Below are 14779 nucleotides of genomic sequence, written 5' to 3'. Positions count from 1 at the left end.
TTGAAGTTTTTATATTCTATGGGTTTGGCAAACGAACCCATAATTATAGTGTCACAGGAAGTATTTTTAAGTTTCATATAAAATCCTCCACACTTTATTCATCCCTCGGCTTCCCATCACCCCCACCCCCGTAACCAAGGCCTTTTTGTTATTTTATCTTTTTCAAAACTGTCGCCACTGTTTTGACATTTCAGAATGTCACATAGTTGGAACCATTTAGTGGTTCCAACACAAATTGGCTTCATTCACTTAGCAATCAGCATTTCGATTTCCTCTATGGCTTTTCATGACTTGACACCCCATTTATTTTTAGTTATTAAATTATATCCAATCATCCTAGCAGATGTTCTCACTCATCAGCGGTATACAGGGTATCAAGAGAAGGGAGTGGGAGGTACTGTGTGATAGTGAAGAGTTAACACTGGAGTATAGCGATGAGGAAGGGGAGACTGATCTGGGACATTGGTCAAGGGCCTTGGACATTCCAGTGGTGTAGAGGTGAGGTAACAGTGTATGTAAAAGCTGTAGAAGTCAATACTATTTGGGAGCTGGAATGATAATACAGTCGGTAGGGTGTTTGCCTTGCAAACTGCTGACACAGGTTTGATCCTGGCACCCCATATAGTTTCCTGAAGCTTCTAGGAGTGATCCCTAAGCACAGAACCAGGGATAAGCCCTGAGCACCACCAGGTGTGGCCCATAGCAAAAATCCAAAAACCAAACAATAAAGAGTGACATAAACCTTAATAAGTAAACTGTTTGGGAGCCTCATCAGGCAGTGCTCAGGGATCACTACTGGAGGGTTTAGGGAACCAATTGGGGTACCAGGGATCAAACCTGTAATAGCCATGTACAAGGTAGGCACCCAAACCATTGCACAATCACTTTGGCCCCCTTTATAAGTAAATTTTTAAAAATAACTTCACTAGGGAGGTCGGGTGGACAGTGAGAGAAGACTGGGGCATAAGTGGAGGAACACTGATAAATGGTAGTGAGTATATAGATGGACACTGAATGTTATACAAATCTTTGCAAATCTTAGCACCTAAATTAAAACACAGTTATATATTCATTTGCCTGGGGTAGGAACTGCAATCCATTCTCTACCGAAGGATGACTCTTTTCTTTCAAGTTAGGAAATTATAAAGCTGTTATACATATCCAAGTGAAGGTTTTTATATGGATATAAGCTTTCTTTTCATTTGGGCAAATACTAAGAAGTGTGATGGCTGGAACGTATGCTTAGAGTATCTAAGAAATCTCTTACTGTTTTTCAAAGAGACTCTTTCACACCATCAACTTGGTATAAGTTATCCTGTTTCTTTACAGCTTGCCAGCATTCGGTGCTGTTGTTCATGGATTTTCACCTGTTCTCAGAGATATGTGGTGGTATCTCAGCATTGTTTTAATTTGTATTTTCCTGATGACATAGGAGATGCAGCAACTTTTATGTGCTTTTTTGCAATTTGTATATGTTTTCTGGTCAGAAATTTGTTAAGGCTTTTGCCCCAATTTTTTTTTTTTTGGCTTTTTGGGTCACACCTGGTGATGCACAGAGGTTACTCCTGGCTCTTCACTCAGGAATCACCCCTGGCGGTGCTCAGGGGACCATAAGGGATGCTGGGAATCGAACCCAGATTGGCTGCATGCAAGGCAAATGCCCTACCCACTGTGCTATTGCTCCAGCCTCTGCCCCACTTTCTAATCAAGTTGACTACTCTTATTGTTGACTTTCCAGAGGGTTTAGAGTATATTATGGAGCATTCCTTTGTTAGATGTGTGAACATATGAATATAAACAAGTATATTGTCTTTTTTGATACAGAGAATTAGCCTTTATTCTTAACAACTTGGCTTTTGTGTAATAGATTGGCACTTAGTTAGGCTGCTTTGACATAAATGCAACCAACCGATTGCACCAGAAATAATGGAAGAGAAAATGTAGGCTTCCCCCTATGATGCAAGTGGAACAAAAAGTTAATTGCAATCATACTGTATAAAAAAAGATACTTAGTTCCTGTACTTTTTTAATTTCTTTAAGAACTCCAGGAACAGATGAAGGGATAAACTGCATGCTGGGGTATTTAAGTCAGGTCGAAAGAAGAATTTTCAAGTAGATCCTGCTTCAGTGACCGTAAACCACGCTATGGTTACCAAAAGAGGTCCCCCTTGCTCTTGCAGTTGCCACATTATGCAGCTGCATCTGTGGATGTAAAGGAAATAGGCAAGACAAAACTTAAACAGCCACTGTTTCTGCTTTATGCCTATATTGCTTATGAAGCTTCTTGTCCTGCTTTGTCCATAAGTAACACTATACAATTCAATTTTAAATTGCTTTTGTTTACTTGTGGGGCTACACACCCAGAAATGCTTGGGGCGGGGGGTGGGGGGGGTTACTCTTAAGTCTGTGTTCAGTTCACTCATGGAGAATTCAGGAAACCACACAACAGCAGGCTGGAACTAGGGGCTCCTGCATGCAAAGTCTGAGTTCAGCCAGCCAGCTGCCTCTCTGCCTGGACATCTCAAATTGATCCTGCTTAAAGCCTTAGGCAGCTAGAACAGGAAATTATTGTTACTATTTAACCTTTATTGAGGTACTGTGATTTACAATCCTGCTAAAGAGAGCTTCATGCAAACATTATTTCAACACCACACCCACCATCAAGTCCCCAATGACCACCCCCTCCTTCTACCCCCTGTCCCACCCCATATCCATTAGTAAGCCCTGTTCTCCGGTCCTATTGCCTTTGCTTTTGGTTACTACCTTGCTGTGTATTGTTAAGTGCCACATAGCACTGTCCTGTAGCCCTGTCCTCCCATTGTTCATCGATTTGTTAGAGCGGGCCCAATAATGTCTCCAATGCGAGACTTGTTGCTATTGTGCTTGGCATATTGAATATGTCACGGGTAGCTTGCCAGGCTTTGCCGTGCGGGTGAGATACTCTCAGTAGCTTGCCGGGCTCTCCGAGAGGGGCGGAGGAATTGAACTCGGGTCGGCCAGGTTGGCCGCGTGTAAGGCAAACACCCTACCCGCTGTGCTATCGCTCCAGCCCAAGTACCACATAGGAGAGATCATTTTGTGTCTGTCATTTTTCTTTAGACTGACTTCACTCAGCATGATATCCCCCGGTTTCATCCATCCTCTAGTTGCTGCAAATTGCATGATTTTGTTCCTTCTTACATCAGCATAGTACTCGGTTGTGTGTGAGTACCATATCTTCTTGATTCATTCACCTGTCGTTGGGCCTGTGGTTACTTCCATATCTTGGCTCTTCTACTCAACGTTGCAGTGAACAGTAGGTGTGCACGGATCCTTTCAAATTATGTTTTTTTGTGTGTGTGTGCTGGGGGTAGATGTCAAGAAGAGGTATTACTGGGTCAGCTGGGAGTTCTATTCTTACTTTTTGGGAGCAATCTCCTTATTGCTTTCCATAGAAGTCCCACACACAGAGGATGAAGGTTGGGTTCCTTTTCCCCTACAACTCCCTGAACACTAGCTGCTTCCAGACTTTTTTGCTAAATGCCATGAAACACTAAATTATAACCCTGGTGGGTCATCCCGTTCTCTTTAGCTTTTGCTGAAAGCAGAGGTTACAACCCGCTCCTCCCAGACAGTACCTGGAGGCACCACAGACACTGGTTCTGCTCAGTTGCAGATCAAACATCCAAAAAAAGAAAAGTGAATCTTTCTCTCCACGAGGTCCATAGGGCCATAAAATGTTGGGACCAAGCTTCAGTGAATGATCCGGTTTGATGCTCTGGCTCCCCCAGGCCACAGGGTTGCAAAGAATGAAAGGCAGAGGGTGGGGTGAGAGAGATTAGCTAAGGTTAAGGGGTTTTCCCTAATCAATCCCTGTTTGATCCCTGGCACCATCAGAAATGATCCCAGAACATAGAGCACCAGGGGTTGTGGTCCATAAAAAAAAAACCCAAAAAACAAAAAACAAAACGAAACAAAGCAAACAAAAAGAGAGGGCAGGTAGAGGAACTGATTCAGGGCGGGGAGATCTAGGTTTCCCTTTAAGGCTAGGACTCTCAGCCCCGGTTAGGCTGTGCCACTGGAGTAGGGCGTGAGCTTCTCCTAATGTCTCATTTCCCCTTTTCTTAACCGTGGCGGGTGGAAACTGGCAGTATCTTCCACAAAGGAACAGTTGAAAGGATCTATTGCAAAACAAAACAAAACAAAAGAAAAAGTAGCAAAACGTCACGGTCCTGACCACGAGCGTGACCATGACTGTTGTGCGTTGGTGAATGACCAACATCCCCAAGAGCATCACCAAAGACGTCGCAGCCACAGCCCGGTTCCCGGGGACCAGCGGTGCCCGTCCCAGTGACTCATTTCTTCCCAGCACAGCGCTCCATCCCCCACCGACGATGATCAATTCCCAGAAGCCAGGAAATCCCCTTTCTCTGGAAAGCCTGCTCCCAGTTCTTTCTCCTGCCTCTCCCTCCAGGTCCGCCAACTTGCTCATCATCCTTTGCAAACGCCAAAGCGTTGGCGCTCGGCGCCCAGTTCTCGCTCGCCACCGCCCCCTGGCGGCCGCATCCGGGAAGGGACCGAGCCGGGAGTTCAAGGGCTCGCACCTCTGCCCAGTTGCACCCCGCGGTCCCCGCCCTTGGCAGCTCCCGGGCCGCCCGCCCCCTCGCGCACCCGCCCTGCCGCCTCCCTCCCGTCGCAGCCCGGCCACATCTGTCTCCGCCTGCCACCCCGGAGGACCATGTCCAGGCTCAGCTGGGGCTACGATGAGCACAACGGTGAGCACCTGGCGCGGGGTGGGCTGCGGGCGGCGGGCAGGGAGGCTCAGCAACCCCCGGGCTGTCAATCACACACTGGCAGAAACTTTTTCAGTTCCTCTTTGAAACTGTGTTGCCGTCGGTGGAGTCGAAGAAGGCAGGAAGCGGAGGTAGCCCCAGAGCTCTTGCTGCTGGCTTGCGGGGGTTGCCCAGACCTCCCGATGATCCTCCCGTCCGCCCGCCCGCCCGTTCGTTTTGCATTTGGAAAAGCAAACCCTTTCCCTCGCTCCAGCTACTGAGCCATGAGTTAAAAAGGCGATGAGAAGTCAGGACACATTTGGAAAAAAAAAAAATTGAGGCTAAGTTTTGCTTTCAGTCTTTCTTTAAGCGCATTATTCACTTAGGAGAAGAAGCCTGTCCTGGAAAAACCTAGCAAGTATGCTTAGGAAATCTTAATAGCTTGAATTGCAACACAGATTTAAGTTCCCTTCTTGGCAACGCAGGTACTGCCAATTTCCCAATAGCTGTCACGGTGCAAATTCTCATCGCACTTTGCAATTCTTTGATGGCTGCTGTTGCCTTTACGTTTCTTCTGGTAAATAGAATTATCTTTTGGGTTTGGTCTCTCTTCCTTCATCTTCCACGCTCATCCCTGCAGAGATTGGAGCTTAGCAAAGGGGAATTGATTTAGTTGGTAAAACTAAATTTATTGGGGGGTGGGAATGCTTTCCTTTTTTTTTTTTTAATCCCAAATGTTGAAAGGTAAACCACTTTTCCAGTCTTGAACAATAATATAACCATTATTTGAAATAACTGTAAAGTGACATCAAGGAAGTCTGATATGAATCAGTGTCAAACAGGCAGTAACAATACTTTTATTATCATGCATATTATTAAACCGTACTGCACACATTTTATAAAAAAAAAGTTTACATTGACAAAGAAACACAAAGGTTTCAATTACAATTGTAATTTTTTTTGAGGTTATAACTTACTTCCCTGTTTAAAAAAATGACAGCAGGTGAACTTTATATTACAGATAAATTTATAACTTCTAGCTTTAATAATGAAAGGTATAATTAAGATAGATATACTTTTGCCCAAGACCCTAATTATCATGTTACATTTTGTTAATTTGCAATTTATGTTTGGAGAAAAGCCCACAAAGCACATTTCTCTTAATTCTTTTCTCTGCTGGAATAGATTTTGTTGTTGTTATTTAATAGTTACTGTGTGCCAACGGTAGCTTTGTTGTGGTTAGGGAAAATGGTATTTTCAATCAATAAATATTGAGTAGCCTTTTATACATAAAAAAAAATTGGCTCCAATGAAGCTGATCTTCAGAAATATAAAAAAGACGTCAAAGGGGCTGGAGCGATAGTACAGTGGTTTGGGCCTTCCCCTGTATGTAACCCATCCCGTTTGGTCCTCAGCACCCATGTGTTCCTCCAAGCCCACCAGGAACACAGATCTTTGAGCACAGATCTTGGAGTAAGCCTTGAGAACTGACAGGTGTGACTCCCAAAAAAATAGACGGAAAAAATGTCTTAGAAAATGCATTAGCAAGAAGTAATTGTGTATTTCTGCAATAAGAAAATTGCAGTGCCAGTCCCTTATTTCAGACGCAATCGCTTTCTTAGGGCCACACCTTGAAGTCGTTCAACTTGGGAAAATTCTTTTGGCAATGTGGCGTGTCCTGATGGGGCAGTTCTAGTCAGTTTAGCTGCCTTTTCTGTTTAGACATTGACAAAAGCAATGAATGAGCAGAGAAAAGGAAATTTAAGTTGGGAATAGTCCACTGTCCACTGTCCTCCCGTTGTTCATCGATTTGCTTGAGCGGGCCCAGTAATGTCTCCATTTTGAGACTTTTTGTCACTGAGTATGTCATGGGTAGCTTGCCAGGCTTTGGGAATAGTAGCAATGCAAAATGGAACACCAAGAAGTGCGGAGCTGGGGAGATAATACAGCAGATAGGATACTTGCTTTGCCCGCTGCATCCATATGGTACCCCAGGCACTGCTAGGAGTGAATCTTGAATTCAGAGCCAGCAATAAGTCCTAAGCACCACCAGGTGTGGCCTCAAAATTTTAAAAAATGAAATGAAATGAAACAAAGAGAGAAGTGAGGTGTTGAAAAGAAAGAGTAACTTCCCACACATCACAATTCCTACAAATCCTTGGTAACGTATTGATGTAGTTTAGGGCGAGGGTCAGCTCCATATCATTATTAGGTAAAGGTAAGGTGAAGGCCCTCCCGTTGATCGTCGATTTGCTCGAGCGGGCCCAGTAACGTCTCCATTGGAGACTTTGTTGTTACTGTGTTTGGCATATTGTATACGTCATGGGGAGCTTGCCAGGCTTTCCCGTGCAGGCGAGATACTCTCGGTAGCTTGCCGGGCTCTCCGAGAGGGGCGGAGGAATCGAACTCGGGTCGGCCATGTTGGCCGCTTGTAAGGCGAACGCCCTACCCGCTGTGCTATCGCTCCAGCCTTGAGCATATCATTATTGATACTGAAAAATTTCTGAGTCAGTGGGAAACATCTTGTATCAAGAATCATACACTCCAACTTAAGAACTATGTGTCTATGGGCTTAAAGTTGGCTGTTTTGGAAATCCAAAGAAAAGAAGATGAGTTTCAGGGGCAAGGGCAATGGGTCGATTAGGGTGACTAAGAGATAATATAAAGCACTTGATCTAGCATGGAAAAGTTTTATTTTATTTTGGCTTGTGCGTCCTTCTATAAATAGCTCTTGCTGAAAAAAGTGGGGGAAGGAGAGCAAAGGAACTGATAGAAAGAAACACTTTCCAGATTGGAAACAAGTCAACAACATGTTGTGACACAGATGCCACATATTTGAAATCTAACTCACATCAGATTACCTCAGAGGCAGAAACAGCAAAATCGAAAACATGTTTCATATGGAAAAGGGAAGAAATTCTATACAAAAAACACTTGAAAGGCAAAAATTACTGTGTAATCAAAAGAGAATGCTGTGCATACCTTTTCTGTAATAAGGGCTTTGGTGTCAAGTCGCTTGTCTTCCTTGCCAGATTCATGAGCAAACACTTTGAAAAAAACTTTGTGTTTTGACATCAGACCCAGCAGTGCTCAGGAACTACTCGTGGGTCAGTGCTCAGGGTTGACTCTTGGCAGTGCTCAGGGAGAGGTACCCTTATGTGATGCATTGCACCATGATCTCCTGCTTCAAAGCTGGCTCTGTAGCCTATGCAACCATCTCTCTGATACCACGAGGGAAAAACTTTTCAACTGCGCGTGGTTATATGCGGAAGCTGTGATTTTTTTGTACCTAAAACAATTTCATCGATTTGCTCCAGCGGGTCCAGTAACGTCTCCATTTTGAGACTTGTTGTTACTGTGTTTGGTGTATTGAATACGTCACGGGGAGCTTGCCAGGCTTTGCGGTGTGGGTGAGATACTCTCGGTAGCTTGCCAGGCTCTCCAGGAGGGGCGGAGGAATCGAACCTGGCTCGGCCAGGCTGGCTGCGCACAAGGTAAACAGCCTATCACTGTGCTATCGTTCCAGCCCACCTGAAACAATTATGAAAGAAATCAATTTTTCTCCATTGCAAAAATGAAGTGATGAGTAGCATTAGATTTAGAGATGGAGCAACTGATAATTGTGGTCTCTTTGCATTTCTTGAAATCTTTCAGAAGTTGTCAGTGACAAATGTTTGACCATCATGCTGTACCATTTTCAGAAGTACGTGCCTGAATTTAGAGAAATCAAGTCAGTTGATTCATGAAGTAGGAAAAAGTGTCAGTGGTCCCATGCTCTACTTACCTTGGGGTAGCCTTGTAAATTGCAGGCATAATCAGAGAGATAATAAGTGCCTCTAACCTATAAAGTGAGTCACCTCTTGTAGAACTGCTCGGAGCTTACTTGCAGTTGCAACCTTGTTGTTGATTTTGAGAGACAGGACTTGAATCAAGTCTTCCCAGAAACAAGACTTTACAAGGGCAGTCCTCTCGCTTGGGTCACATCAGGTTGCCAAACATGGATCTGATTTGGGAACTTGATGGCATTTTGATTTTTGGACTAGATTAGCAGGGTAACAGTTGCTCCTTTTATTGGACTTCAAATGTAACACTGGTAAAATTCCTGGAGACACGTCTACTGGAATGTAGAGAGAAATTGCTTTCTGACTTTATCGTGGCAATCTATGTTTTTATAGTTTATGACCAAGTGTAGCCACTTTATTTGAATTATTCTATGCAAAAAAATCCCCCACCTCTTTGTGTTTCTTAAGCTTGCCTGATTCCCCTCACAAGTAACTGAGTTGCAGTCTGGATGACACCTGACGATCCCAGTGAGTGGCAAAAGAAGGAAGGAGGGGTATCATCTTTAAGAATTACATCCTTTTTCTGCCCTTCACTTTACTCAGCAGTACCGACTCTTCCAGATTACAATCTTGCTGACCTTCGGAGCTAACTCAGCTCATTCTTGGATCTGAGAATGAATCTCATTGTTTACAGGGATGAATTGTGCTGTTGTTTTTAGTTTGGTACAAGGGTACCTTTGAAAAGCCTTTACTTTGGAAAGTAAAACTTACATGTTCTTTAGTCTATCATTCTGGAAATGAATCAGAGCAAGGTAAGAGTTTCCATTCCCATATTAAAAACAAATGAACAATTCTACGAGGTTTTCAGGATGAATATTTTGTTTTATCCAGCTCTGCTTTTCCTTTGATCTCAGCCACTTTGCATTTATTTGTGCTCGACAAATATTTGTTCAATGAAACAACTTATCTAGTTAATTTTCATCTGTATATTTAAGGTCCTATTCATTGGAATCAGTTTTTCCCTATTGCCGACGGGGATCAACAATCTCCGATTGAGATTAAGACCAAAGAAGTGAAATATGATTCTTCTCTTCGGCCTCTTACTATAAAATATGACGCCAGCTCAGCTAAGATCATCAGTAACAGTGGCCATTCCTTCAACGTTGACTTTGACGATACAGAGGACAAATCAGGTTACTTATTTATTTACTGTGGATTGAGGGGCTTGGATGATGAACAATATTTTCTTGTCTTTGGTATTTAAAGCACTCATGCACTGAATATTCTTTGTTAGTACTTTGTTAGAATTTGAAATAAAAGTGTTGTTTGGTCTGTTCATGGCTAGTATCTTTCACACCATAAATACACACTCAGTCAAACATAAAACTTTATTGGCTGATTACCTGAAAAAAGCAGAGAGTTTCCTTGAATTGAACATTTAATCCTTCTTCAGGCCTGTCTACTTCCAAAGGAATAGATGGAATCAAATTTAAAAGTAAGATGAGAGAACAGATAAAAAGAATCTATTTTGGAACAATTTTTAAGGCACTAATAATTTTTTTATTTTTAGCATAATAGTAGGAAGAAGCTGTATTTGCTTTGTGAATGAAAAACATGTTTACCATTAAAACACTTAATTGAAAGTATTTATTCATTCAACCAGACTTATTTTTAGTAATATTCTATATTTTTGAAATGTTTCTTTGACATCCCACATTTATGAAATGTTCTTTTGTTAGCAAAAATGATAAGCTCCCCAGAAGTTCTCTCTCAAGTGGAAAAGCACATGTATAGCGTGTGTCTGAATCCCTCCCTGGCCAGAACAGAGATGGTTCCCTCCCTGGAAAAATGATTTACTTCATATATTTGTCAAATCCAAAATAAAAGTGGCATCATGTCACCAGAACACTGTAAAAGATGTGTGACACAATGAAATATGGTATTTTTAGCTTATTTTGTTTTTTGTACATATCGTATTGATATATAATACATAGCTTACACCATCCATAATAGACTTTTGGTTCTGTTTTTAATACCTCAGAGATGAAATAACTGGCTACTCATTCCTACCTTTAGAAAAAAAAATTGATCATATTGTACTTTAGCTAAAAAGCTTACAATTTTTTCAGTAGTCATGAATAATTCCTTTCTGATTTTCATAGTTAATAACTCAGATTCCTCCTTTCTCTCTCACTTTTGCTTCCTCTCTTTTTTCCTGTCCATATCTCACTCTCTCTTCTCTTGTTCTCCTTTTCTTTCTATCGTGGGGGGTATTCAGGAGAATCAGTTTCATCCATTTCCGGTTCTGACACCGTGACAAGTATGTGCCCTTCCCCATAAATGAAGGTCTTGTATCTATTTAGATCACAATGAAATTACCAGGGATAATTAAAAATGCCCATAAAGTACTTTATATCCCTCAGAGACAGAAGCTGCATAAATATGGGCCAAGATTCTCATTCTTTTTCCTCAAGATAAAGAAAGAGAATGTCTTGTGGTGATTTGGGCGATTAAATCAATTAAAATACTAGAAACCACTCTCGCTTAAAATAAGTTGTTGCCAACTTCTTTTTGGTCAACTATAAAAAGCACAAGAGTAGTTTCTGAGGTGAATTCCTTTGAGTTTGTAAAGATGCTTTGTTGACCCAAACCAGTCCAGAATTCTGCCAACCACAGCATGAAACCGAGTTTATTTTGCCTGTGCAAACTACCCTGCCTGATTTGATTAGTTATTGATTGATTGGTTTAGGGCTTTGGGGGCTATGCTTAGCTCTGTGAGCCCTACTCTCAGTCTTATTGCTTGGGGTCTCCTTAATAGTCCTTGAAAGAGGGAGCAGATGGCTGTCAAATTCTTCTGGAAGAATTCCTGTTGGCCAATAGGAGAGGGAATGTCTGCTGATGGCTGACAGGAGTGCTTACCTCAGTTACTGGGTCTAACCCAGAAACCTTACCCAAGTGGCTGCTCATTCCATAACATCCTGAGCTTGTTCTCTCCTGGAAGGTCCCATAGCCCAGGGCAGCTGCTTCTAGGTGCTCTCTTCACTCCAAGGAAGCCTTCCTGTGGCAATAGCCCTGTTCCACTCATCTACCTAGCGCGGTGAAGGGACTCAGTAGTACTCAATGAATATCCGTTAAATACATTTGTGGCAAGATAGCTGTTACTTAATCCTTACTATGTGGCACATAAATGTTGAAGGATTATTCATTGTCATAATTATTCATTTAATTTTAATATAATTCTTTTTGTTTGGGGCTTGTACCTGATGGTACACAGAGCTATATTCAGACTTTGTGCTTAGGGATCACTCCTGGTGGTGCTCTGGGGACCACAGGCCATGCTGGGGATCAAACCCAGGATGGTTGTGTGCAGGACAAGATTATCTGATTATCTGATTATCTAATGCTAGATAATCGAATTCTATCTAATTCTAGATGATCTCATTCTATCTAATTCTAGTGTTAGCTAGTTTTAAGTAACCACCTAAATAATCCAAATTCACAACATTTTAAAATTAAATATAAAAAAACCGAAAATGACAATAATGAAGACTGGGGGAGACAAGAGAATAACTCAGCTGGAGCGATAGCACAGCAGTAGGGCGTTTGCCTTGCACGCAGCCAACATGGCCGACCCGAGTTCGATTCCTCCGCCCCTCCCGGAGAGCTGGCAAGCTACCGAGAGTATTTGATATGCCAAACACAGTAACAAAGTCTCCAATGGAGATGTTACTGGGCCTGCTCGAGCAAATCGATGAACAACGGGAGGGCCTTTACCTTTACCTTTACCCCCGAAACAAGAGACTTAGGACATGGAATTGGCAACTTATGGTAATTTCGTGTATAAAACTTGATTATGATTATGTATCTTGCTCTAGACTGCAAGTTCCTTGAGGCTACGGTTGGTCTTGCTCATGTGTAGCAGTGAAAGCCAGGAGTAAGCCCTGAACATCACATGTCATGAAGTACCATAACATATATAACATATATGTTATATATAACATGATAACAACACATAATAACACAGTTGCTTGCCTATAGTGAGCCCTTAAGAACTGTTGAATGGAGGAGTAACAAGCAAATAAGCAAGAGTAGGAGAGCCAAAGAAGCCAGCCTGAGTGGAGGTTTTCCTGGCTCAGTAAGAATTCACGCCCAGTGACTGGGATCATCTCTGCCTTCTGCTTTCCTCAGGGTATAAATAATCCTGGCAGATTGGTGCTCTGTGGTTTTGCTTTTCCTAGATACTAAGCAAAACACAGATGTGCTGTTAACATAACTTTACTTCAGAAACCGGCTGACAATGATTAAACTGTGGATTTGATTCATTTCACTAGTCTGTCCTTTCTTTCTTTCTTTCTTTCTTTCTTTCTTTCTTTCTTTCTTTCTTTCTTTCTTTCTTTCTTCTATCCTCCCTCCCTCCCTCCCACCCTTCCTTCCTTCCTTCCTTCCTTCCTTCCTTCCTTCCTTCCTTCCTTCCTTCCTTCCCTCCCTTCTTCACTCCCTCCCTCCCTTCTTCACTCCCTCCCTCTCTCCCTTCCTCCCTCTCTCCCTCCCTCCCTCCCTCCCTCCCTCCCACCCTTCCTTCCTTCCTTCCTTCCTTCCTTCCTTCCTTCCTTCCTTCCTTCCTTCCTTCCCTCCTTCACTCCCTCCCTCCCTTCTTCACTCCCTCCCTCCCGTCTTCACTCCCTCCATCCCTCCCTCCCTCCCTCTCTCCCTTCCTCCCTCCCTCCCTTCCTCCCTCCCTCCCTTCCTCCCTCCCTTCCTCCCTCCCTCCCTCTCTCCCTCCCTTCCTACCTCCCTCCCTCCCTCCCCCTTCCTTCCTACCTTCCCTTTGTCTCTTTCTCAGGCTCTGCTATTGATTTTTCAGCTGACCTGGTCAGTGGTTCAGAGCAAGGCCCACAGACACTGTTGTGCTGTTTGAACCCTGTAGTGCTGGGAATACCTGGGCTGCCCCCATTGGTGCACACCCTGACGAGCTGGGGTGGGGATATATGGTGTCAGAAATTGAAGCAGGTTAGATGCCAGCAAAACTCTGGCCTCACTAGTCTCAAGAAAACTCTCTTAAGAATACCAGCTCTCATTATTAACAATACTGTAATTCACAGTCCCTTAATCAATAAAATTCTGCAAAAAAGAATATCAGTTCTCTAAATTTATTTCAAAATACAATTGGATGCATAAACAGCCAAGTGTATTGGATTTTAAAGAATTTCTTTTTCTGATTTTGTTGCCACCTTGCTTATGAGCTTATTCTTTTCAGTCAGTACACAACTGGACAGTTTCAGAAAAAAAAAAGAGAGAAGGATTAACAAACATTTGTTTTGTTTATTTTTGAAGTAAATTTGGCTTATTTAGGAAAATGCAAAGGGTAGGAGAGAGAGAGATAGAGGACAGAGAGAGAGACACCCAGAGAGAGAGAGAGCGTGAGAGAGAGTGAGAGAGATTAATAAAGAGAGACAATTTATGAAAGTTAAGGTGCTATGCAAATGAGTTCATAACTTTGTGTTTGTATCTACTCATTCAGGATTTAGTTTTTATTTTATTTTTTTCTGTGCCAGGGATCAAACCCAACCCTTATTAGTGAAGGCATGCTCTTTACCATTGAATCACATTCCCAACCTCGATGAACAAAGTTTGAAAGCCAGATTCAGTAAGGATCATGTTCATTTCTAATTTCATCACATTGTTGGTCTTCTCAATATATATATAAACGGCGAAGACCCCACTAATTAGATATTAACATTTTCCCAAACTTTCATGGCATTTATTTTAATTCCTTAATCTCTGGGTCTATAATTTATAATTTATTTTAGTAAAAGGTTTTAATGAAAGAATAAATAGGCAATAGATTTATATTCCAATTGTGATTTTGGAGAAATGATTTTTATTTTCTAACCATGTAATGCTAACAATATTTCTTCTTCGTTCCTCCTCCTCCTCTCTCTCTCTTTCTCACTCTCTCTCTCTCTCTCCTCCTCATTCTCACCACTTTTGGAAAAGGTTTAATACTTGGAAACACTAAATGGTTCTCACTGAAGATGAATTGTATCACTGTTATTCACTTGATGTAACATTTAGCTATTTGGACTATTTCAAAGTCTGTGATGAACTAACCTTGATATTTCTATTTATCTGAGAATCATTGACTTAGTGGATGATCTTTTCAAGTAGGTATTTGCTGATTGATATCCCAGACTGGGTATTTTAGCAGAAATACTCCCAGGTTGTCCAGATATACAAGAGCATGCA

General features: G+C 42.2%; 1 protein-coding gene across 1 annotated transcript in view; it reads left to right on the top strand.

Annotated features, from left to right (window-relative positions):
- The first annotated feature begins 4631 nt into the window (after positions 1 to 4631).
- The window catches only part of LOC130020079 (carbonic anhydrase 13), a 35726-nt gene continuing 25578 nt past the window's right edge, over positions 4632 to 14779 (top strand). Inside the window, exons 1-2 of the mRNA XM_056110717.1 lie at positions 4632 to 4754; positions 9529 to 9726. Coding sequence (XP_055966692.1) covers positions 4718 to 4754; positions 9529 to 9726 — 235 coding nt within the window. The 5' untranslated portion in view covers positions 4632 to 4717. The remainder of the gene's footprint in view (positions 4755 to 9528; positions 9727 to 14779) is intronic.

This window comes from Sorex fumeus, unplaced genomic scaffold (assembly GCF_029834395.1).
Source record: "Sorex fumeus unplaced genomic scaffold, SorFum_2.1 ptg000002l, whole genome shotgun sequence".
Taxonomy (NCBI): domain Eukaryota; kingdom Metazoa; phylum Chordata; class Mammalia; order Eulipotyphla; family Soricidae; genus Sorex; species Sorex fumeus.
The sequence above is the reverse complement of the archived record's forward strand: the minus strand, read 5'-3'. Positions and strand labels throughout refer to the sequence as shown.